Source organism: Octopus bimaculoides, chromosome 16 (genome assembly GCF_046866305.1).
Source record: "Octopus bimaculoides isolate indiv1 chromosome 16, ASM4686630v1, whole genome shotgun sequence".
In the NCBI taxonomy this organism is placed as follows: domain Eukaryota; kingdom Metazoa; phylum Mollusca; class Cephalopoda; order Octopoda; family Octopodidae; genus Octopus; species Octopus bimaculoides.
Window position 1 is genome coordinate 47,039,661 of NC_142943.1, and position 23,988 is coordinate 47,063,648.

Below are 23,988 nucleotides of genomic sequence, written 5' to 3' on the forward strand. Positions count from 1 at the left end.
ATATATATATATATATATATATATATATATATATATATATATATATATATATATATGCATATAGGTATGTGTGTGTGAGTGTGTATGTACTGTGTCAGTTTGTATGCATTTAAGTACATGCACGAGAACATATATATGTATACATTCGTACGCATGTGCAACAGATGCACATTCACTGATGTATGTCCATATGTAGGCTGAAAGAAAGAATTAGTGCGAAGGAGAGAAAGTGAGAGGATTAGAGAAGGAATGAGACACACAGACAGACAGACATCAAAAACAGGGAAATATTAATAAATAGTAAAAGTGAAGTTGCAGAGAGCTCTGGTCAAAGCAAAAAAAAAAAAAGAAAATAAAAGAAGAAAGAAAAAAACCCTTCCATCATTTCACTGGAATTTCAAACTTTAGTTTTTGCTTCATTCACAAGAAACAGAAGAAATCCTGAAGGGAAGACAAATGAAAGTAAGGATTTTCTTTTTAATGTATTTTATTGTAACAGATTTTGTTGTTGAAAATTAAAATAATACATTTCTAAATCTCTCAGAGAGATTTATGCAGTAGCAGCACGATAAAGTGATAGTATGTTGTCAACTTAATGTGACAGTCCCATGAAAGGGACTGTCACATCAGTGAATGTATTTCACTTGAAATATATATATTTTCAAGGGCGGATAGGCATCGACAGCTAGCAGGCCATGCTACTCCAGACTGATGATGAGCAATGACTCTGAAACTAGTCTCCGGATGCTGGTTTTGCTGGGTGGAGGTGTCTTTGATTTCCTCCGATCAATTCAGTATTCCAATGTTTCATACTTTTATTAAACATTTTCCCCATATTTTCTGCTACTCCAAACATGCTCATTGTTTTATTTATCCAACTCTGCACTATATGTCAAATGTTCTTTCGTAATCTAATCATGTTACATTCAGTCCCGTCAATCTGCGTTTACAATTTCTAATTATCATTTTATCAATTAATAAATGGATTCTGTTGTCCTACTTTGTTTGTTGCATCCTTTCTGTTCCTATGGAACTAGATTGTTACTTTCCAGATGGTTGTATAACTTTTCCACCAAAACACCGGCCATAAGCTTTCATATAAGTGATAAACAGGTTATAGGTCAAACATTTGATATCAATTTACCTTTCAAGGTGTCTTTGAGACGTAACAACATTCATCTACTTGTCATCCATGTAAGGACATGCCCTTGCTGCAGACATTCATCCAGTTGTGCAGCAATCCTTTCATGCAACAGTGTAAATTTCTTCAGCCAATAGTCTTGTACTCCATCTGGGTTAGGTCCTTTCTAATTTGCTATTTTGTTTTTAAACTTCAATCTCACTGATCAATTCCGACGTCCTTTTGTCTTGGCACATTTGCAACTTGTCATCAGCAATCTCAGGCATAATAGTGATTTCCTCTTTTTTCTTCACATTTTTCAACGTTTCTTCCTTCGTTACCACTTTCTGCTACTGTTATATCACTCTCTTCCTGTTCTTTTTGTATTCTTTAAATTTCGTCAACCTTTAATCCTGTAATCCAGTTGTTCATATGAATTCTCCTTGCCTGTCTATCAATCGTTGGGTGGAAGCTTCAAAGACTCCTTTTTCACTCCATATCCTCTTCATTCGTTTCATGAAGCCCCTTTTATTTGGCCCACTTCTTAGCCAGCATTCAATTACAATTTTGTTCACTTCTTTTTCCCATTTCATTTTTATCCCTTTTTACTTTTGACTTTGATTCTGATTCTGGTCGATGGCTTGACATGATGGTCTGCCGGAGCTTGATCCGCCGGAGCCCTTCTCCTCCCCACCCTCACCCCCATGCACAACACCTTCTCAGTTATCAGTTCCTGTCCCGTTAGCATAGTTGGGATTATTATTTAATTTTGGCATCATTCATTTAGAGGCAGCATTTGTGAGATTGTGTAATGACCAGTGTTTTTATCGTGGCACCATCACCAGGTGAGATGCTGACCATGTCTCAGAGAGTTCTCATCTTTCCTCATAGACACCGTTTCCAGTTCCAGCCTCATTCATGCCATTGTTCAATACATTTGTATTTGACATGTTCAACCATGAGGACCCTGATGATGAGGTGACACAACCACTGGTGCTTTTATTGAGACACCATTCCTTGAAGAGTTGCCGCCCATAGCTAAAGGGACACTCTCATGTGACAGACTGAATCCCACCGGTTACCAGTCTAGTATTTCAAGGTCATGGGGTGGGATTACGGGTACTACATCTTGAAGGTAGTTGTGGTTAAGGGTCATTCTTCCCACATCAAAATGTCACAGCCAGATGAAATTTCATGCCACACCCAGGGCATATCATTATTAGTATTAATATTATTTGCTCGTATTGTCACTTCCAGTGGTGGTGGTGGTGGTGGTAGTGTTCTTTTTGGCGTTGTTATTGTCTTTCTTCTTATTTTCGTTGTTCTGCTGTTGTTGCTATTTCCTGGAGCCACAGCAGCTTTGTTGCAATTCTCACACCCCAATCCTGTCCTCACACCCCTGTTCCTCTGTATCATTGCTATCCAGAAGCCCCTTCAACTCTATATATATCCAGGTCTTTTGCCACTTACTCGCACTCTTTAATCACATTCCCTTTGCAATATCCTGTCACTTATATTATGGCATTTGAACCTCAAGGGTATGCCCTGGCACTTACCACCATCTATATCTCTCTCTTTCGTTACTCAACCATCTCATTTATACTCTGATCCCCGTCCCTTGAGAGTATGCCCAGCGTTTTTCCACCATCTCTATCCTGCAGTCTCCTATTTTCTCTCTCTTTCTCCTGCACTGCCCTCAGGTTGGGCAACCATGTATTTTCTTTGAAGTAGCACACCTGTTTCTGTCTTCATTCCTGTTCTGGTAACCTTGTACTTCCTCTTCAGCAAGACACCTGTATCTGTCTCACTATAACCTTTTCATCATCACCTCCTCCGCTCTTAAATTTTTTGTCTTACATGTACAATAAAGATAATCAATATCGTTTGCACTGTTTGTGCCTTGTCATTGATTTTTAAAAATTATTTCTATTCATGCTTCAAGTAAAAACAGGAAAAAAAAAACAGAGAAAAAAAACTATAATAAGAACCAAAAACAAAAAAAAAGGACAACTTTGAACCAACATGGATCTTCGTTACTGGACGAACACCAACAATACCTGGATAACTCCTGATGATATTTTTGCTCATAGTGCTAAAGTTATTCCGGTTATTGTTATAACTGTTATCTCAATATTTCTTGGTACATTTGGAAACATTTTCACCATTCTGGCCATCATTTTCACAAAGGTAATTCTCACTAAATTCATTTTGCTTTCTTACAACCATTTATTGTAGAAAACTTTAATGTACAATTACATTATTATTTAATCATAATAATAATAGTGAATCATTTTATTTTATATTTTATATTATATAAAATAATAATAATAATGATGATAATGATTTCTTTTATTTGCCTCAAGGGCGAAGGATGAGGAGACAATGCAAAGACAGGCATAAAGTGTTGGGGTTTACATATAATGATGGAATGATAAAATAAAATGTATACACGGTATACATTAGAAGGGAAGTATACATAGTATAGGACGCTAGAAAATTAGGGGAAAAGGGGTCGTGTTAGGATCCCTCTGATTGAGGAGGACTTCTAGGGATAATCAAGGAACCCCACCATCCAAGCCGGTTAGGACGCATTCAACCTCCAGTAACCGTGTCCCTGTCTATGGGTCCTTTCTAAATCGACTGAGCATATCACACATTTGTGATCTGTGTAGCCGATCAATATAAATTGATGATAAGCTATGCTATCCCTATCCTCTGACCTAACAAATACTCTATCTAAATACGATCTGGATGTCCCACTGTGGTTACTGCATGTCCACACTGGCACATCAGGGAGATCCATTCACTACTGTCAGAAAGCTGGAAAGTCCCGAACTAGTTTTCGAGGCTTTTTCACCCCTTCTACTATGTACTAAACCCACACAGTCCTTCCGTGCGTCCAAAATATTATTCCAGTCCCCCACTAGTACTAAAGTGCGAGACGTTCCCAAGAATGTTTCTAGACGCCTGAAGAAATCTGGCCTTCCAGCCCCTGTTGGGGCATAAACCGCCACTAGTCTATAAGTTCCACCTTCATTGCCGTTCAAGTCCAGGACCACCAACCTGCAGTCCGGATCCAGGAAGGTAACCCGTACTTGAAGATTTAAGTATTTCTGGAGTAGCACTGCTACACCGCCATCAGCTCCCGATAGACTACAAAATGAGAATACATCGCAGTCTTCGAAGGTGGATGCTAGAGCGTGTTTTCCGGAGATCCTTGTTTCACTAATGGCAGCCACATCCAAACCAAATGACCTAAGACTATTGAGCAAGTGAACTTACTTCCAGGCTAATCCTAGGCCATGCACATTCACACATCCCATTCTCAGCACAGCCATGCTAGTCGGAGGAAGAAAATGAGGAGGTTACTCACCTTGGTTTTCGAGAAGCCCGGAACTTCCGGCTTCTCTATTGGCGAAAATGTTTTTAAAAAACCCTTTCAACAGCTTTTTATCAATAGATTTTTTTTAAATCCTCATACTTCCTGGGAATTTTTCTATCATATTGTTATTGTTGTTGTAGTGGTGGTGATGGTGGTGGTGGTGGTGGTGGTGGTGGTGGTGGTGGTGGTGGTGGTGGTGGTTGTGGTTGTGATTGGTGTTGTTGCTGCTGCTGCTGCGAATTTGCCCCAGGATTTCCGCAGTCTTATCGCTGAAAGAAGGAGTGGCTGTGTGGTACGTAGCTTGCTTACCGACCACATGGTTCTGTGTTCAGTCCCACTCCGTGGCACCTTGGTCAACTGTCTTTTGCTATAGCCTTTGGCCGACCAAAGCCTTGTGAGTGGATTTAATAGACAGAAACTGATAGAAGCCCATTGTATATATATATATATATATATATATATATATATATATATATATATATATATATATATATATATATGTGACACTTATTCGGTAGCCATGATAAAACTCCAAGTTTCGGATGCCGGGGTGGGAACAGGAATTTTCAATGGCCGGATAACTGAAGAGATGCTGGCGTGGGTTCCCACTCCGGCATCCGAAACTCGGAGTTTTATCATGGCTACCGAATAAGTGTCACATATTTTTACACATAAATTCCTCTATTTATATAATATCGAGGTCTCTTTCTTTCTTTTATTGTCCTTTCTATCAATATGTATGTATATACATACATTCATATATATATACATATATATATATATATATATATATATATATATATATATATATATATATATATATATATATATATGTATATATATATATATATATATATATATATATATATATATATATATATATATATATATATATACGTATATGTTTCTGTGTCTGTGTTTACGTCTCCGTAACATAGCGGTTGAGCAAAAGAGACCGATAGAATAAGTACTAGGCTTACAAAGAGTAAGTCCTCGGGTCGATTTGTTCCACTAAAAAAAGGCGGTGCTCCAGCATGGCCGCACTCAACTGACTGAAACAAATAAAAGAATGAAAGCATATAGATAGATAGATAGATAGATAGATAGATAGATAGATATGTACTTACACGCATGCACACACACACACGCACGCACACACACACACACACACACACACACACACACACACACACACACACACACACACACACACACACACACATATATATATGGGAGAATTCACGAAAAAACAACAGACGAAGACAGGTAGTGTAAACAACAAAGGGGTGTATTAGTATAACTCTCGGGAATAGAGAAAGTCTTTAAACGTTTCGAGCCTACGCTCTTCAACAGAAAGGAACAGAGAAAGAAACAAGGAGAGAAGAAATATATGTGTAGTGGTCAGCGATCTATCATGGCGAGTGATAGATATATATATATAATATATATGTATGTGTATGTATTAATCTTACTGAATTTGTTCGTAAGAAGGACGTCCTTGACCCACTGTATAAAACAAGACAGTACTTTAAAATTATTGTAGTGTCCTCTATAAAGCCACGAAACGAGTTAGACTTGATTTTATTAAACCCTTATCAATTATTTATTAGCGACAATATAACGATACATAATGATGAGCTATTCCTGAAAACTTGAACGCTTATTGATTAATGTATTTACCAATGATACAAATATTAGTAGAACGTTACAGTCAATGATATTTATAAAGACGGTTCCTAAACGATATTATCAGTAGTCATGAAATCATAAAAACAAATCATCAATTTGTTCAAAATACTCCGGCAAGTTTAGCCATTTGGTTTCTTTCAATGATTACTTATCGATATTTATGTACTGGTGTATTCGTGCTATCAATAAATGACGTCAAATAGGTTTGCCTTAATTAAATATAATGAAAATAGTCATAAAATAATGGTGAAAGTATATACAGTTTGTTAATAGTTAATATAAATGTTAGAATAACAAGCCATTGATGTCTGTTTGAAGTAAAAGAAAGACTCCTATATCTGGTTCCGAAATTTAATCTTGGCATAAATAGCTCCTCCTCTCCTCTCTAACTGTCTATCAATATTTGACTGTAGACATTCAAAATTTCCTGATATATATATATATATATATATATATATATATATATATATATATATATACTAGCAGAGATACCCGGCGTTGCCCGTGTTAGATGTAATGGAAGAATTAGTCTTCTCTGTTATATTTTCTCTTATGAACTGGAATACCTATGATTCGAATTTCATCAAAATTGCTGATGAGGGTTCTTTCCCTCTTTACACACCGCAAAAAATTCTAATCATGACACATGTATCCCATACTACTGATCTTTATGCGCAGATTCCAAAATTCCAGTTTTATGGAAGCTGTTAAAAGGATTTTGCTCCTGAAAAATGGAGGTCATGGAGCTCTAAAGTGTGGGAGTTAAGGCCCCTATTGGGGTGGGTGTCTTAATATCAACCAGAGAAGTTGAATCGTTGAGAATCTTTTTGACTTGGGTGTTATACATCAACCGGTAGATACTCTAGCATGTCTATTTATTCCAAAGTATTAGAAAGTATTAGAATACATACACATGTAATAGCTATGTGCTACATACACATGTACTAATATTACCGAAAAGAGCAAAATATCAGATTGACAGTAGGTTCTAGTTCCTTACGGCCGTTTCTGCCAAGAGGCAACGAAATCCTCCATGCCATCTCCATCTCCATCTCCTCAGTGTTCTGCAGGGATGGGCAGATAAAGTTTGGATGATGAATGTGCCTCTAGGCTTCTTCAGAGGGTCTAAGTGTTTAGGAGGGCTAATACATATAATAATTGTGTGTGTGTGTGTGTGTGTGTGTGTGTGTGTGTGTGTGTGTGTGTGTGTGTGTGTGCGCGCGTATGTGTGTATAAGTCGTTTAAGAGTCCATAAGTCAGGAAAAAATGCACTGGCATAACAATCAGTAGAGTGGGTATATTATCCGAAGTGTACAGTATTATATATCCTTTACGGCCGATCTTACCGATAGCTTTTGCGTTAGGGATTCGACGGAGTGTTAGGTAATAATCCGATTATGTAATCCTGCGCTTATCGAAGGCAGTCTTTATAACTGCTGATTAGCGCAGTTATAACGGCTACCTCTGATGAGCGCAGGATTACATAATCAAATTGTTACCTAACACTCCGTCGTGCCCCTAGCGTGAAACCGATTGGTAAGATCGGCCGTAAAGGATATATATAATACTTCGGATAATATATATATATATATATAGCATACACTACACACACACACACACAGCGAAAGAGAAAACACCTATGCTGAGCTACAAAGGAATTTATAGCTACCCTACTTGGATTATAAGTTCAGCTTTATATCCGTAATTACTGGGGCACTAGGATATGTGACACACTGCCTAAACCAGAAAGGAGAAAGTTAATTTGAAAATTATAGATATATGCCATCAATGGAACTGTCAAAATGTGCAAAACTTTCCAGAAGTTTAGTATCTAAGTATATAAGCGCATGTCTAGACATGCAGCTACATGTGAAGACATTCATAAAATAAAACATACAAGTTTACACATGCACCGATTCCAAATATCCTTTTCTACTCTAGGCAACAAGGCCCGATATTTTTGAGGAGGGGCCAGTTGATTAGATCGAGCCAGTACGCAACTGGTACTTAATTTATCGACCCCCGAAAGGATGAAAGGCAAAGTCGACCTCGGCGGAATTTGAACTCAGAACGTAAAGATGGACGAAATACCGCCAAGCAGTTTACCCGGCGCTGCTAACGATTCTGCCAGCTCGCCGCCTTACCGATTCCAAATATTGAACACACACACATGCACAAATACTCTGTTGATATCGTTCAGACTGCAATGACTGAACCTTGAATCAAAGTTAGAAACCGGTTCGTTCTCTGTTGGAAAAAAATCTAGAAATACAAGTGAATAACATACATACATACATACATACATAATACATACACATATATATAAATTCTACATTCAAAGTTGCCTTGTATACAAAACATACATGAAGCAGTCTATATACACATATATATATTCAAGGTCATCGCTTCTATACACATATATACATGCCACAAATACACACAGATACGCACATAATTTCACACAGACACACAGAGGTACACACACAAGCACGCACACACACACATACACACATGTACAACCATCTCGCACTTATCTAATCTCTTTCTCACACACACACACACACACACACACACACATATACTGCTCATACACACGCGCGTGCGCGTATGTCAAAAATATGACTATGTTAGAGTTTAATAACTTTTTGATCATGAAATTTTCATATATGCTTATTAATCCCTTTGTGTCCATTTGGAGCAATTGCTTTGCTGGGTACGTTACTTCAGTAGCGTTTTAAGATCTTAGTAGTTCACAGTTTTTGTTACCTGGATGAAACATTATTCGCAAAATAAACCAGGAAATTTACCAAGAGACGTTGTATGCATTTAAAATCAAACTGTTTTTTTTCACAATTTTATCAGTTTAACTGTATTTCTAATATCATTTGCAACTTAAGGCAAAGCGCACGAACAACACGCTTTTATCATTATTTCATTCTGATGATGAGACTGAGAAGATCCTGAATGTTAATAAATTAATTAATTTAATGATGTTATCGCTCTAAATTAAATACAAAGGATTAATGAAGAAATATGAAAAATTCTTATTTAATATGTTCAAACTAGAACAAAGTCGGGTCTTTAATATGCCGGGAAGAAAAGCTGGTCTCTACGTACACAACATCGATGACACATAAAAACACTGTCGTTGCACACGATATAATTCATAAGCACACATATGGATATATAGGTACACGTAGCCAGAAACTCACATGGGACAAAACAGCGTAATATCTAAATAATCGGAGAAATTATTAAAATGATTCGAAGATAATCTGTCGCTTTGTACCTCCCGATTATTCCTCCATGAAATTTTGCTTATAAAAGAAGAAAAGGTTTGTAAACGGGACGGATCTATTTATTAAGGCTTCTGACAAGTCAAATTATTTTTCAGAAACACACAAAACTCAACTCATTCGCTGGAATTTCGGAATAAGCACACCACTGAATCGACCGGAACATTCGTTTTTTATTTGTTTTTGGTTTTATCTTTTATTTGTTTCAATTTTTAGTTATTAACATTCTTCAAGGCAGTGCTCCAGCATGAGCCATCGCCTTGAAGAATTTTACTCGAATGAATCGATCCCAGTACTTATTTAAAAAAAAAAGAAAGACTGGTACTTATCCTATCGGTCTTTTTTGCCGAACCTCTAAGTTACAGGGATGTAAACATACCAACACCACTTGTCAAGTGGTGGTGGGAGACAAGCACAGACTCAAAGACACACACACACAGATAGATAGATAAATAGATAGATAGATACGACGGTCTTCTTCCAGTTTCCGTCTACCAAATCCACTCACAATTTTGGTCAGCCCAAGGCTTTAGTAGAAGACACTTGCCCAAGGTGCCAGGCAGTGGGATTGAATCCGAACCCATGGAGTTGTAAAGCAAGCTTCTTACCACACAGCTACGTATATTTATTCAATGCGTTTAGATTATTTCTCCTTTACTTCGAAAAAAATTTTACCGAAAAGGTAAACTTGAGGATATTTAAGCAATACAAAGAATGTTTGAAAGTGGAAGTAATTTTTAATAGAATAAAGTGAAAGGTCAGAGCTGAACAAATTCAAATATCATGAGAAATGAAAATAAACAGGATTAACTGACTTTTTTCACCGAATTCCAGACGATTTATTTGTAAAATATTTTTTAAAATGCTTTAATCATTTGTAAACAGCAATTCTAGATCAGACGATAAGAATCAATTGGCTGGCACAAATAAAATAGCAAGTTTCTATTTTAGTGAAACTTGTTCACATCATAACGTGTTTTAGAGCGGCGAGCTGACGGAATTGTTACCGTTCCGGAAAAAATGCTAAGCGACATTTCTTCGGACTTTACGTTCTGAGTTCAAATGCCATCGGAGTCGACTTTACCTTTTATCTTTTAGAGGGTCGATAAAATAAGTACCAGTTGAACACTGGGTCCATGTAATCGACTTACCCAACTCGCACGAAATTGCTGGCTTCGTGCCAAAATTTGAAACCAGTATTATAACGTGTTATGACATAATTAAAGATTATTGAAAGAAAACCAGATCTTTCGATATTGGTGCGTAAAATGGCTGACAAAAGTTTAGCTGATTAGACATAACTGTTCGTAACTCATTAATTTACCATCAGTTCTGCATATTCCTTTACAGAGACTGATTGACATATTAACCATAAAAAAATGCAAATTCAACAATTAATCTTTCTAGTTAAGAAAGACGCAGAAACAGGGCTAACGTTGTCCTATGTTTTCTTGTTTCTTTTTTTCTTGTGACTTTTTTTTACCAGGATCCCAATCACACACCGCTCTACGGCGACCATAATCGATACCTATCATTTGACATATGAAAACAATTACCTGATTGTGGTCTCTCATTTATGATTTGCAGCAACGTTCCCTGATAGCTTGTTATTATTGTGGTTGTTGTTAAGATTCGCACTACTTTGGTGAAGCCGACTTTTGGCACGTAAGCAGTTTAGAATATCATACAATGTATTGCAGTGGAATACAAGATAACCGTACAATTATGTCGTTTCCCCCACTGTCTAGCGCCAAAGATACCGCCACCAAACATGATCGTGACCATCATGTCTTTTGTATATCTGGCACTGTATTGTACACTATCTTTTCCTTTTTATCTATCTATCTATCTATCTATCTATCTATTTATCTATCTATCTATCTATCTATTTATCTATCTATCGTATATATCGATATATTGGACAGAAGTTCAATCTCTCCCTGCAAATTTTCTCTTAAATCCTGTGTTCCCGTGAAGTCATCGGCTTTCCGTCGTAGGGCGACGTTGACCGTTCATTTTCAGAAATCATCTCTGGCAGTTTCTTCGCATGTCGACTACAAGCCTGCTCATAATCTACAGCAGCAATGACATCTGCTACTGGTAGAGTTACTTGACGCAACGATAAGTGGCGCCCCTCATGTGCTTTTTTGTATTCTCTCTTCAACGGCAGGAACTATTAGCTTCAGCGATCGGTATCATTCATTGCACCGCTAGGCCTTCTCCTCTCAGGTGTCTGGGGAGATGCTGGGGTTATTCATTTGTCCCTTCAGTACATACCTGTATCGCAACCTCTGACCATCACGGCTCATCTCTCTCCGACGCAGTTCGGCGTAAAAATAGGGGGTTGGGAAAGACGTCGACAGCAGGACGTTGGATAACTGATAAGGCGGAGAAGTCCTAGACTAACGGCTTGAAGTTTATTGCGGCCCAGTGGAAGATTTAAATTATCAGACACTGGTCGGTGTCAACTAGCAATTGAGCTGCAACTGCCTTAGTCACGACGTCAACTGCCTTATTCACTGTTTAAAACATTTTTCTTTTGTTCTCGAGAAGACAACATTTACAAATCAAATGAAACCCACGCCATGTACTTTGTATCAGCGTTTCCAGTATAATACATTTTAATCTTAGTGTTTCAAATGTTAGAGCAAGGCCATCGATTTTAGGGGACTGCGGCATTATTACCTTCCACTATTCGACAGGCACTTAATTGTATCGACTTCGAAAGTATGAAAGGCGAAGCCAACCACTGTGGATTTCAAACACAGAAAGTAAAGACGGACAAAATGCCGGCGTGTTAACGCTTCTGCCTGCTTGTCACTTTTGCGGTATGAAATATTACCAAGCTGTCTCACACAACCATTATAACCAAAAAATTACAGATAAATTGAATTTCTGAGCGTTTCGTCTTACACAGACATATACTGATGCTGTGTCTCTTCTTCCCCCTCTCACCATTTTATAAATAAACAAACTTACCTCCCCGCCCCAAGTTGTTTGAAATATACTCTTTATTAATCTATTCATTGGTTTTTCTCCATTAGAAGCTGAGAACAACGGAGAACATATTTTTGGTAAACCTGGCCCTTGCTGATTTATTTGTTTCGAGTTTTGTGAATATATTTAGCCTTGTAGGTAAGCAGGACATAGTGTTTTTGATTGTCGAGCTATATCTGTGTATATATATATCAGTCTTTTATCAGAGTTTAACTTTTTTGTCAGAGATGTACAAATATGATGTATATGTATGTATGTATGTATGTATGTATGTATGTATGTATGTATGTATGTATGTGTGTATGTATGTGTGTATGTGTGTATGTATGTATGTATGTATGTGTGTATGTATGTGTGTGTATGTATGTACGTATGTATGTGTGTATGTATGTACGTATGTCATTATTCAGTTTATTTCAAGATTTCTTGCCAATAGAGAAAGAACCGATTTCTAACCTAGATACACGGTACCTTCATTGGAATTTGAACACCACCAACACGGTATATATGTCAACGTATATGTATGTATGTATGTAAGTATGTATGTATGAATGTATGTATGTATGTATGTGTGTATGTGTGTATGTGTGTATGTGTGTATGTGTGTATGTATGTATGTATGTATGTATGTATGTATGTGTGTGTATGTATGTACGTATGTCATTATTCAGTTTATTTCAAGATTTCTTGCCAATAGAGAAAGAACCGATTTCTAACCTAGATACACGGTACTTTCATTGGAATTTCAATAGCACCAACAGGGTATATATGTCAATGTATATGTATGTATGTATGTATGTATGTATGTATGAATGAATGTATGTATGTATGTATGTATGTATGTGTGTGTATGTATGTGTGCATATTCACATACTTTTACTTGTCATTACAGGAGCCGTAGCGGGTGAAGTGTATTTCAAGGACAAGAGAGTCCTTTGTGTGTTCATTGGCTTTTTCTGTTTGGTCTGCTGCCTGGTTTCTCTCTTCAATATCACAGCCGTGGCCTTCAATCGCTTCATCTTCATATGTCACCATAACTACTACCGCGGAATGTTCACTCCGACGAAAAGCTTGATAATAGCGATTTCTCTGTGGGTGTTTGCAGCCATTCTGGAATGTGTAAATTTCATGCCATGGGGAAACCACGCTTACGACAAGAAGACGCTCACCTGCGTCTGGGATCGAACCGCTAGCCTTGGCAATACCATCTTCATCACCATTCTCGGTATTTCATTACCAGTGATGATCACAACGATGAGCTACGTTATGATATTCTACCACTTCTACCAAGCGAAGGAAAGGCTCAATAAGGTGAGATCCATCGTTTCTATCCTATCAAAATAATGTAAGAATAACTGCTCTCTGCAAAGGCCAAGAAGGGCAAAAAGGGCAAAAAGGGCAAAAAGGGCAAAAAGGGCAAAAAGGGCAAAAAGGGCAAAAAGGGCACGGGAAATCTCTCTGTCTCACTCTTTAAGTAATTCAGCATCAAACATGAGAGTCAGGTTTCATGCTGACACACTTTCCCTCTCTATACCACCATTTTGTCTTGCCGTCTTCCAACTGTATTCTAGATGTCTCATAACAAACATACACAGCCTTATTAAACAGTGTCCACGAAAACTCCTTTCACTGGAGTCAAATACAATCTCTCTCTCTCTCTCTCTCTCTCTCTCTCTCTCTCTCTCTCTCTCTCTCTCTCTCTCTCTCTCTCTCACACACACACACACACACACATGCACGCGCACAATACATATGAAATATTTGAAAGCAAAGATTTCGCATACAATTCATAATTTAATTCTGCTCCACAACTGTTTCGGCGATTGTTATACAAGCATTATCATTCGTATAATTCCATTTTTAATATCTAAAAAAAGTATTAAGACGGAAAGCTAGCTGAATCATTTACACGCCGGACTAAATGATTAGCTGCATTTCGTCCGTCTTTGCGTTTCGGGTTCAAATTACGCCGAGGTCGACTTTGCCTTTTCTCCTTTCGGGGTCGACAAATTAAGTACCAGTTGCGTACTTTCATTTGTAAAGTGTAAGAAGTATCAGCTTCAGTTAATACTTCACATTCGAGTGAAAATCTACGAAGTCAGGGAAAGATGAACAACCCAAATTTATCATATGTTTGTGGTTTTCGCAGCAGCGTAGAAAGAGGATTATGTTCGGTGTTATAAGAATTAGCTGCCAGTTTCCATGGACAAATCAACGCAAATAAAGCACAAGAGTTCAACCACAACGTGTCATTGGTTTGGGTGCATCGTTACAAAGTTTGTCAACGTTCTTGGAGAGCAGACAACCAATGGATGACAGTTCGGAGAGAGAATTCAGACAAAAACTGAAAGCTATCATCCATAAAGAAAATTACGAACTTGAGCATTTGTGCAATGCAAATGGAAGTGATATTTTTCGGTGTGTGTTTCAGAGTAAATCGCAAGTGTCCACCGAAGAAAAGCAGGTATTTGGACATAAAATGCAAAAAAGGATCACATTAAAATTTAACCATTCCACAACACCACTGGTACGTACTCATAAATTACTGCTCGTCCACATCTAGTAATACACCTAATTTAAGCTGCTTCAAGATCTACGACAGGATCTCATTTACCATGAAGTACAAACCACAAACAAATCATGGAGGACGTATTTAGTTTACTTTTTATTCAGGTTTCTACAAGAATTAGTACCTATCGACCGATTACATTTATCAAGTTTTGGATTCTAGAAACGTATCCTATTTGTTGACAACACGAGGTCATACGGTATACAAGGCGACCAATTAGAATTGTGAAACCTAGCTGGCCAAGTGGTTGTTTTTATTCCAGAACACCACTTCATAGGTACAGTCGCTCGATCAGGGAATCAAGAAACAATACAAGAACTAATATCACCCTAGCGTGTTGCGTGCTGCCGTCGATGAAGAACAATACAGGCAAATGATTGCCATAAATTATCAACTCATTCACAGTTAATGATCGTTTATTTATGATCTCTGATTCTTGGAAAAGCATCGAGTCGTTGATTCTACCAGGGAGAATTGGTACATTCTGTAAGCATCTTGTACACGCAAGTAAATCTATCTCCACTGTTACATCGTGTTTCATTAAACTTCAAGCTTTCTATTTTTGCTGCATAAAACGATTTACGGCGTGATTTTATTTGTAAAATATGAACTTCTAAGCAAATGTTTGCACCGAATGACCTAAGCACTTCGTAAATGGTTTTCTTTTTCTCATCAAATGATTGCTTCCTTTTTGTTTGGATCAGTTGCCCGAAGAAAATACTCCCCACCTCGTTCGCATAATTTTGTTTGCACATACACGCACGTACGGGTGCGCACACACGCACACACGCGCGCACGCACGTTCATTATACATTAAGAGCCGAAAGACCGCCCTCCGGTTGGTTGTCGGTTAGTCGCTAAATGATTTTGACATATTTGATTCCGGATTTGCGCAAGTTTTCTGCCACGTCTAATTTTCCTTTGTGTTCTTTCTTCGTTGCTCAATAAATTCAAGGCATGACTATAGAAGTGTGCCTCGACGATTTTGTTTCCTCATAACTTTCTACAAATACCTTTCAGATGATGTAGATTACAATTATATCGGAATTTAAGGTGTAAAGGGAGTTGAGAGGATATTTCACAAATCTCGCCCTTGTTTCTTCATACGTTTTGCTGATATAGATTACAATTATGTAAAAAAACAAACTTTTTAGACCCATGCAATCCCTGCTATTTCTAGTATATTAAACGGCCACGTAGAGGTTCGGTCATTCTTGAGTTTATTTAAAAGAGAGAAATTGAGAATGCTATAAAATAGCGAAAGAAATATGCATTAGATACTCAGAGTTAGCCATTGTATACGTTTTTTATGAAGATTTCTTGCAGGCGATTTCCTAAAAAAGGTAGAACAGTCCTCAAAATGATTTTTTTAAATTCATAATTGTAATTAGAAAGCTGGGTGGTTTGGCGCATTACTTAAAAAGAGCAACAAATGTAGAATAAGTCCTGGGGTCGATTTGTTCGACTAAAGGCAGTGCTCCAGCATGGCCACAGTTAAATGACTGAAACAAGTAAAATAGTAAAAGTGTATACCAAATTTACCAGAGTTTAGAAGAAGCAGAACAGGTGATTCTCGAATAAATATTTTGAAAAAAAGTATTGGAAAATGATTCCTTAAAGAGTAAAGTTGTTTAAAGAGTTTTGTTTGCGAAATGTTTTCTAAAACCAGACATCCTTGACAACAGTTGGCGGGTGTGACTGGATAAATGCAATCAGAACTCTGAAATATTATGAAGATGGCGTGGAACGTAAGAGAATAATGTCGTGTTGGATAAGAAGAATGACGAATAAAGACACTATGGAGTTGAAACTGGTGGAACAGATAAGAATTTAAAAACAGAATACTATTTTGAAGTGCTGAAATGAATTGTAACGTTTATGAAGTGTCTAAATGAAAGTGGTTTGGCTTTTAGAGATGATAAGGTGAAGAAGAGATCATCAAACAATGGAAACCTTATGAAGATTATTGTATCTATTGCAGACAGGTTCTAAAAGCTATCCGGTAGCTTGCAAAGAAAATCGAACCAACTTTGTTTAGAAGATATAAACAAGATTATGACAATGGGCAAAATAATGCAAGGTTTATAGTGTGATAATGAATGAACATGTATACAAAGCTATGACCATTTAGTCAATAAAAATGTACGTTTTATGTAAATTGAATCATGTTTGTCATACCTTTGTTTACATTCCCTACAAGTAGATCTTCACTTCATAGTCAATAGACAGGAAAGCAAAACAGGCGATCTCTAATGATTGTTTCATGAAAGACGAAACTAGTTTGATTTATACTTATTCTAAGCTAGTGAAAGGATTTGGTTGATCTTTGCACAACGTGCCGCGGAGTGAGATCAAATCTGAAACCGTGTAGCTTCGAAGCAAACTTTATGTAGCCATGCTTGAAGCTATTAATCTGGCAGCAAGATTTATATTACAAAGAGATGGAGGAATGTGATTCGCCAAGACAAAAAAATGCACCACTAGAGTCAAGTTTAAGAGTTTTCCATCAGGAATTGAACGTACGAACTTGTCCTTTGACCTGTAATATTTGCCACCGGAAAGAGACTATTGTCATCTGTTGTTTAAATTCCACTCATTTCTCATCGAGCAGACAAACCAGTGATCAAAAGCGTTCCAGCCGCGACCAGCTGCCATTATTTAGGCATCGTCTGTTTTCATTTTCCAATATGTTCTTTCCTTTTTAGAGTGGGATTTCAAGAAAAGTTTAGCCATTCTTAGCAGGTCGAGCGACTATGTAAAGACTTGCTTCAAAGAAAAAAAAATTATCAATTGTTGTTTAGTAAAAGGCCAGCACTGACTGAACAGGCCTATGACCAAATGTACTCCAACCCTGACCACCCCGTTTAATTATTTATATTTTTAGATATAGTCTATCTAAAAGCCACATTAATCATTCTGTTTTCTTATTTTTGTGAGATGTTTGAATGTGGTTTTGTGATTTGAGAGAAATTTCGCTGTTATATCAAACACTGGTCGAGTGACCTCGCGGAGGCTTCCTTGTTGGTTTGTATATTGTTAGTAGAAACAGACGGTGATTGTGAAGTCGTGAGAAATAGGGGAACCAGCGGAATAGATTACACTCGGCTGCCATTTCTCATCTTGAACATTTTATGCGGGAAAATAGCTGCATTTGTTTGGAAAGCGTGATGCGGGTGACACTTGTCCGAAATCTTTCTTTATAAACAGAAGATTTAGTTCTAGTAAAAAGTGAGTGGCTATTCGTTTGTCTTTCATCTTTTCTTTGTTTCAGTCATTAGACTGCGGCCATGCTGGAGCGTCCGCCTCGAAGAATTTTAGTCGAACGAATCGCCCCCTGTCCATTATGTATCTTTCGGCCTCTTTTGCTGAACCACTAAGTTACGGTGGCGTAAACAAACCAACACAGGTTTCCAAGTGGTGGTGGGGGACAAACACAAAAACACACACACACATCTACGACGGGAACTTTCAGTTTTCGTCTGCCAAATCCACTCACGCGGCTAAAGTAAAAAAAAACATTTGCCCAAAGTGATATGCAGTGGAACTGAACCTGGAACCCTATGGTTTGGAAAGAAACTTCTAACCACACAACCACGCCTGAACTTATATTCCTCACTATTTTCACGCCATAAACGCGATATTGAAAAGACAGTGCAAGCAGGCTTAGAATATAAGACGAGGAATTAAGGGATCAGATTGATGATTGTAGTGTAGGATCAAGGGTTGTGGGTTAAGCATACGAAATCACAATTTTATTTTCTCATTTAATTTTCATTTTTCTCTCTTTTATTTCAATTGTTTTTTTCTTATAGAACCGGAACCAATCGGACAAGAAAAATACTCTGCAAGAATCCAAAAAACTAATGACGACACTTTTCTCGCTGTTCGTTGTGTTTGCTATATGTTGGCTGCCCTATGCTTTCATTGCCCTGACCGACGTCTACGACACTTTTGACCCTCTCGTGCATATCTATTCAGTAACATTTGCACACATGAATTCCTGTCTCAATCCAGTGGTCTACGTTACCAACAACGAGCATTTCCGGAAGGCTTTCAAGAAAATCGTCTTGTTTCAGTGCAGATATGAGCAACGAAAGGTGGCCAACTGTTCTATACAAGAGACTCAACTGTACTCCATCACTAAAAATGGATGAAATTACAACTGTAGCCGTACTACCACCACCATCACCACAACCACACCACCTACTACTACTACTACTACTACTACTACTACTACTACTACTACTACTACTACTACTACTACTACTGTAATCATCATTAGTGTTTCTACTGCTTAAACCACCCCCGTCTTTGTCACTGCCACTATCACCAACATTGCCACTACTACGGGATCATTATCTCCTCATAATCATTACCCATTATCATCATCAGCAGCAGCAGCAGCCCCACCACCACCACCACCGCCACCACCACCGCCACCATGTTTTATTCGGTGTAAAGTATGTTCTTCTTGGCTTATTTTTACCAGCAAAGGATTTGCGATTGTTGAATATACACTCCATTGCCTTGAGTGAAAAAAAAATTAATATATTTAATTTATTTTGCAAGCATTCAAAACATTTAATAGAGCTTCTTGTAGAAGAACAGCAAGACTTGCTACGCAAAAACGTGGTAGCAACGAATCCGACCAGAAAAATTTCCAAGAAAATTTGAAAACTTCGCGAACATAAGCAAATTAAAAGAGGAATGATAAAACATTATTACAATTAAACAAACTCAGTTGAGATCAGATATACAAATGAAAAAAGAAAAAATAAATAACGATAGCTTTAATACTTATTTACATTTGACGGATATTTGTCTTCATCTTGTTTGTTGTTAACACAACGTTTCGGCTGATATACCCTCCAGCCTTCATCAGGTGTCTTGGGGAAATTTCGAACCTGGGCTCTCATTCCTAAGGTATTTTTCGATGTTATTATTATCATTATTCAGGTCACTGCTTGGAATCAAACTTGGAATCAATAGCCAGCTGGAGACGATGTTTCCTGGGGCTAAATTACAGCAACATTCGTCCTAAACCAGGACTGCCATGCTATGTTGGCAAACAATCTTTACTCCAAAGTACTGTTGCTGAATATCTCTCGTTGTGAGATTTACAAATAGCAATTTCCTAATAGAATCTCTGCCTCTCATTTATTTGCAACGTAAAAATCGCCACAGTTTTGGTGACGCCAACGTGCAAACATGCGCACAAAATTGTTACACATCCATACACACACACACACATACATACATACATACATACATACATACATACATACATGCGCAAATACTTAAATGTGCTTAACGAAACTAACAGGGAATCTTGCTACAGCTCCTGCTGTATGGATGCTCGCGAATCGTAAGGACCGAATCCACTTACAAATTATTGCATTCATCCCCAAAAATATAAACGATGCGAAATCTGAAATAGTAGAACATTGCAGTGTCAAGTTCCGCTTCCTTTGTTTTTCTTTTAAAGTAGATCGATAGCAGTAGTATCGGGAATAGTCTTTGGTCGATTCAGTAAATCAAATCTTCCCCATTACCTGAAGTTATGTCTTTGTTTACTGTTAAAAGAAATCAATTTAATTTAATAAATTGCAACGTAAAAATTGAAAACATATTTGTTTTGTTGTTTGTGCTGTTGTTGTTGTAATCATTTACTTTCAGATATCAACCCTGGTTGAGCAGGCCAATGACCAAAGCTAAGAATAAAAGAATAAAGAATAAATAAATAAAAACATACAAAGGCATATAAATATATGAAAATATGAAAAAAAATATACAATGTATAATTTTAAACTTTAAATGACTAAAAATATATAATATATACACATATGCACATATCGATGGATGGCCGTTGACTACTCATGAGTTCTTCCGGCCTTTGACGGGTTATATTTTTCGTTCCGCAGGCTGTTCAACAATCACCCTTCTCACCAAGCAAGCTCGATGGGGTGGCCAGTTTAGTCGCCGACGAACCAACCATGTCACTGGTTGTTCTGCGCTACATGTTACCAGCAACGCTCAAAAGTGACCGTTGTGTGTGTGTGTGTGTGTGTGTGTGTGTGTGTGTGTGTGTGTGTGTGTGTGTGTGTGTGTGTGTGTGTGTGTGTGTGTGTATACAGGGTGCGATGGGTAAACTATCGCCATTTTATAATTTTAATTTCACGCATGCGCATTGTTTTTTTGTCGACTACACAGTATAGTAGGGTCCGTTGGGTACCGTCTGTGAGGAAAACAGCACCATGACGCATTTCACTCTGCCAGAAATTTGGAAACGACATGCTGTACTGCTTGGCATTCGCACCGTAAGTGATAAATATTGTGCCCAGAGTGATAAAAATCAAACATCCAGTCAACATCTTGGTGTTTGGAGTGATCACTAGTGATAAGCGATGTTAAGCCTCCATTCATCTACCCACATGATCTCACACTCAACACGGAGGCCTACATCAAGTGCTTGGAGGATGTAATGCTGCCCTGGATCAAGAGGGTGGCTGCTGGAAGACTCTATGTCTGGCAACAGGACTCTGCACCCTGCCACACAAGCAGGAGAACCCAGTCATGGCTGTCATACAATTTCTGCGACTACATCAACCCTAACATCTGGCCACCTATCTCTCCAGACTGCAACCGCCTTGATTATTATGTGTGGGGCACAGTTGTGCGAGAGACCAACAAAATTCCTTGTAACACCAAAGATGAACTGAAGGCAAGGATTATGGCAGCATTCACCAACTTAAACAAAGAGATTGTCCAGAAGAGTTGCAGGAGATTTCGAAGTCGTCTGGAGGCCATAGTTGAAGCCAATGGCGATTTTATTGAATAAATTTACTGTTTGATATTTAAAGATATTTTAATGTAATTCTGGTAAATATATTTGTTAAATTGAGATGTCAGAGTTATTTTCATTTTTGGGTAATTCAGACGACAATTCATTCACCGCATCTTGGATGTATATATATATATATATTAGAAGAAGAAAAGGTATTTAAGAATCTAGGCAGATATCAATAAAGCACTGTTTTAAACGAGTTTGGTTAATTATATCCAACAATTGGATGCCAATAAATGTAAACATGTATACATACACACACACACACATACACACACACACACACACACACACACACACACACACACACACACACACGCATATATGCATACATACACATACATGTAATACATACTTACATGCTTACACACGACAAAAATGAATCCTTTGTATTGGGCAACAAGTATATAAAAAATAATACATCAAAATGGATTTATTGATTTATTCAGGATCTCTAGAATAAAATGAAAGATAATGCTTGAATGGAAAGGATGAAATGTTTAATAACTAAAGTCATTGTAACATTCACAAAAGATTCAAATGATATTCAGTCCGACATAAGACAAGAAAGCAAATGGCTTCTTTGTTTGCCAGCGTTTGTCTGAATATAGTCTTACCTACACATAATGACGTAAGAATATACACCGACACATTAAAATGATACATACTTACACACACACACACATATATTATACATACATACATACATACATACATACATACATATATATATATATATATATATATATATATATGTGTGTGTGTGTGTGTGTGTGTGTGTGTATGTATATATATATATATATATATATGTATGTATGCATATATGCACATGTGTGTGTGTGTGTGTGTGTGTACTGGGAAACCTTTTCGATTAATCCGTTAAACAATAATTAACAATAAATATGGATTTAGGATTCACTAAATTTTATAACAATAACTGCTTGATAGCATATTTCTTTTTTTTTTTATTGCCCACAAGGGGCTAAACATAGAGGGAACAAACAAGGACAGACAAACGGATTAAAAGAAATATAAGGAAATTTCAGTGGGGACTGGAAAATCCAACGTTTCGGAGAGAGTCATTGTTAAGGGAAAAATTGAAGAAAGAGACATTAATGACACACTGCAGAGTTTTACATCCTTTAAGATAGAAAAAAAAAAGACTGGTTGCAACTGACAAGGAACTTTAGTTGCATAATGTCTACAGTTTTGTTTCTTTAATTTTACCCGTCTGCACCCGCCTCACATTCCAGATAACGGTTTTGCGTTGTTCCTCTTGTAGCCGGCGCCTTACAATAATACAGGGTGTCCAGAAAGTTTCGCCCGATTTTTGTTTGATTGTACTTTGTGTTGTATTATTATATACCCCACTAATGCGCATTGTGTTCGTGAATGGCTTAACATCTTTTTTAATAGCAGATGGGTTGGACGGCGTGTGCCGATCGAATGGCCAGCGCGTTCACCCAATTTAACCCCTATGGATTTCTTCTTGTGGGATGTTCTTAAAGACATCGTATACAAAGAGAAACCGCGAACCGTCGAGTTATTAGCAAGCAATCCGCCACAATCGACGAGGATCTGTGCCAAAAAGGCTTGTCGTAGCGTAGCTTTGCGTTTGCTTTCTTGTATCGAAAACAATGGAGCACAGTTTGAATCATTTCGTTCGTAGTTATCCTTGTTGCATCATTGTTTCATTCGTAATTATTATTCATCATCGTTCTATACAATAAAATTAATTGAAAAACCTACAATAGTTTTCAAAATAAGAATCGGGCGAAACTTTTTGGACAGCCTGTATTTTAATTCTTTTTGAAACAAATTGACTTGATTCTCAGTTAAAACAATTTGATTTCTTACATGATGCTAAAACTCTTGAGCAAAGTATGAACGTTGCTACAATCATCATCATCAGCACCAACCATTTTTCAGTTTCTCCGAGAAATATAACGCCTACAGTAGAGACTAAAGAATCAAACTTATCTTTATGGATAAATATATATACGAATTCATGTCCGTACATTTACGAGTCTCTGTGATATTAAGGAAAGTTCCGGGATAAGCTCGTTGAGTGACGAGCAAAATAACTTGTTT

At 37.4% G+C, this 23,988-nt stretch overlaps 1 protein-coding gene across 1 annotated transcript; it reads left to right on the top strand.

The window, feature by feature from the left end:
• Positions 1 to 264: 264 nt before the first annotated feature.
• On the top strand, positions 265 to 20,678 carry LOC106872168 (melatonin receptor type 1A). The gene is made up of 5 exons (XM_014919051.3): positions 265 to 462; positions 3,063 to 3,307; positions 12,532 to 12,622; positions 13,377 to 13,795; positions 18,866 to 20,678. Exons 2-5 carry the CDS (start codon positions 3,143 to 3,145, stop codon positions 19,205 to 19,207), a joined length of 1,017 nt encoding a protein of 338 aa, XP_014774537.1. The 5' UTR covers positions 265 to 462; positions 3,063 to 3,142; the 3' UTR covers positions 19,208 to 20,678.
• Positions 20,679 to 23,988: the final 3,310 nt, after the last annotated feature.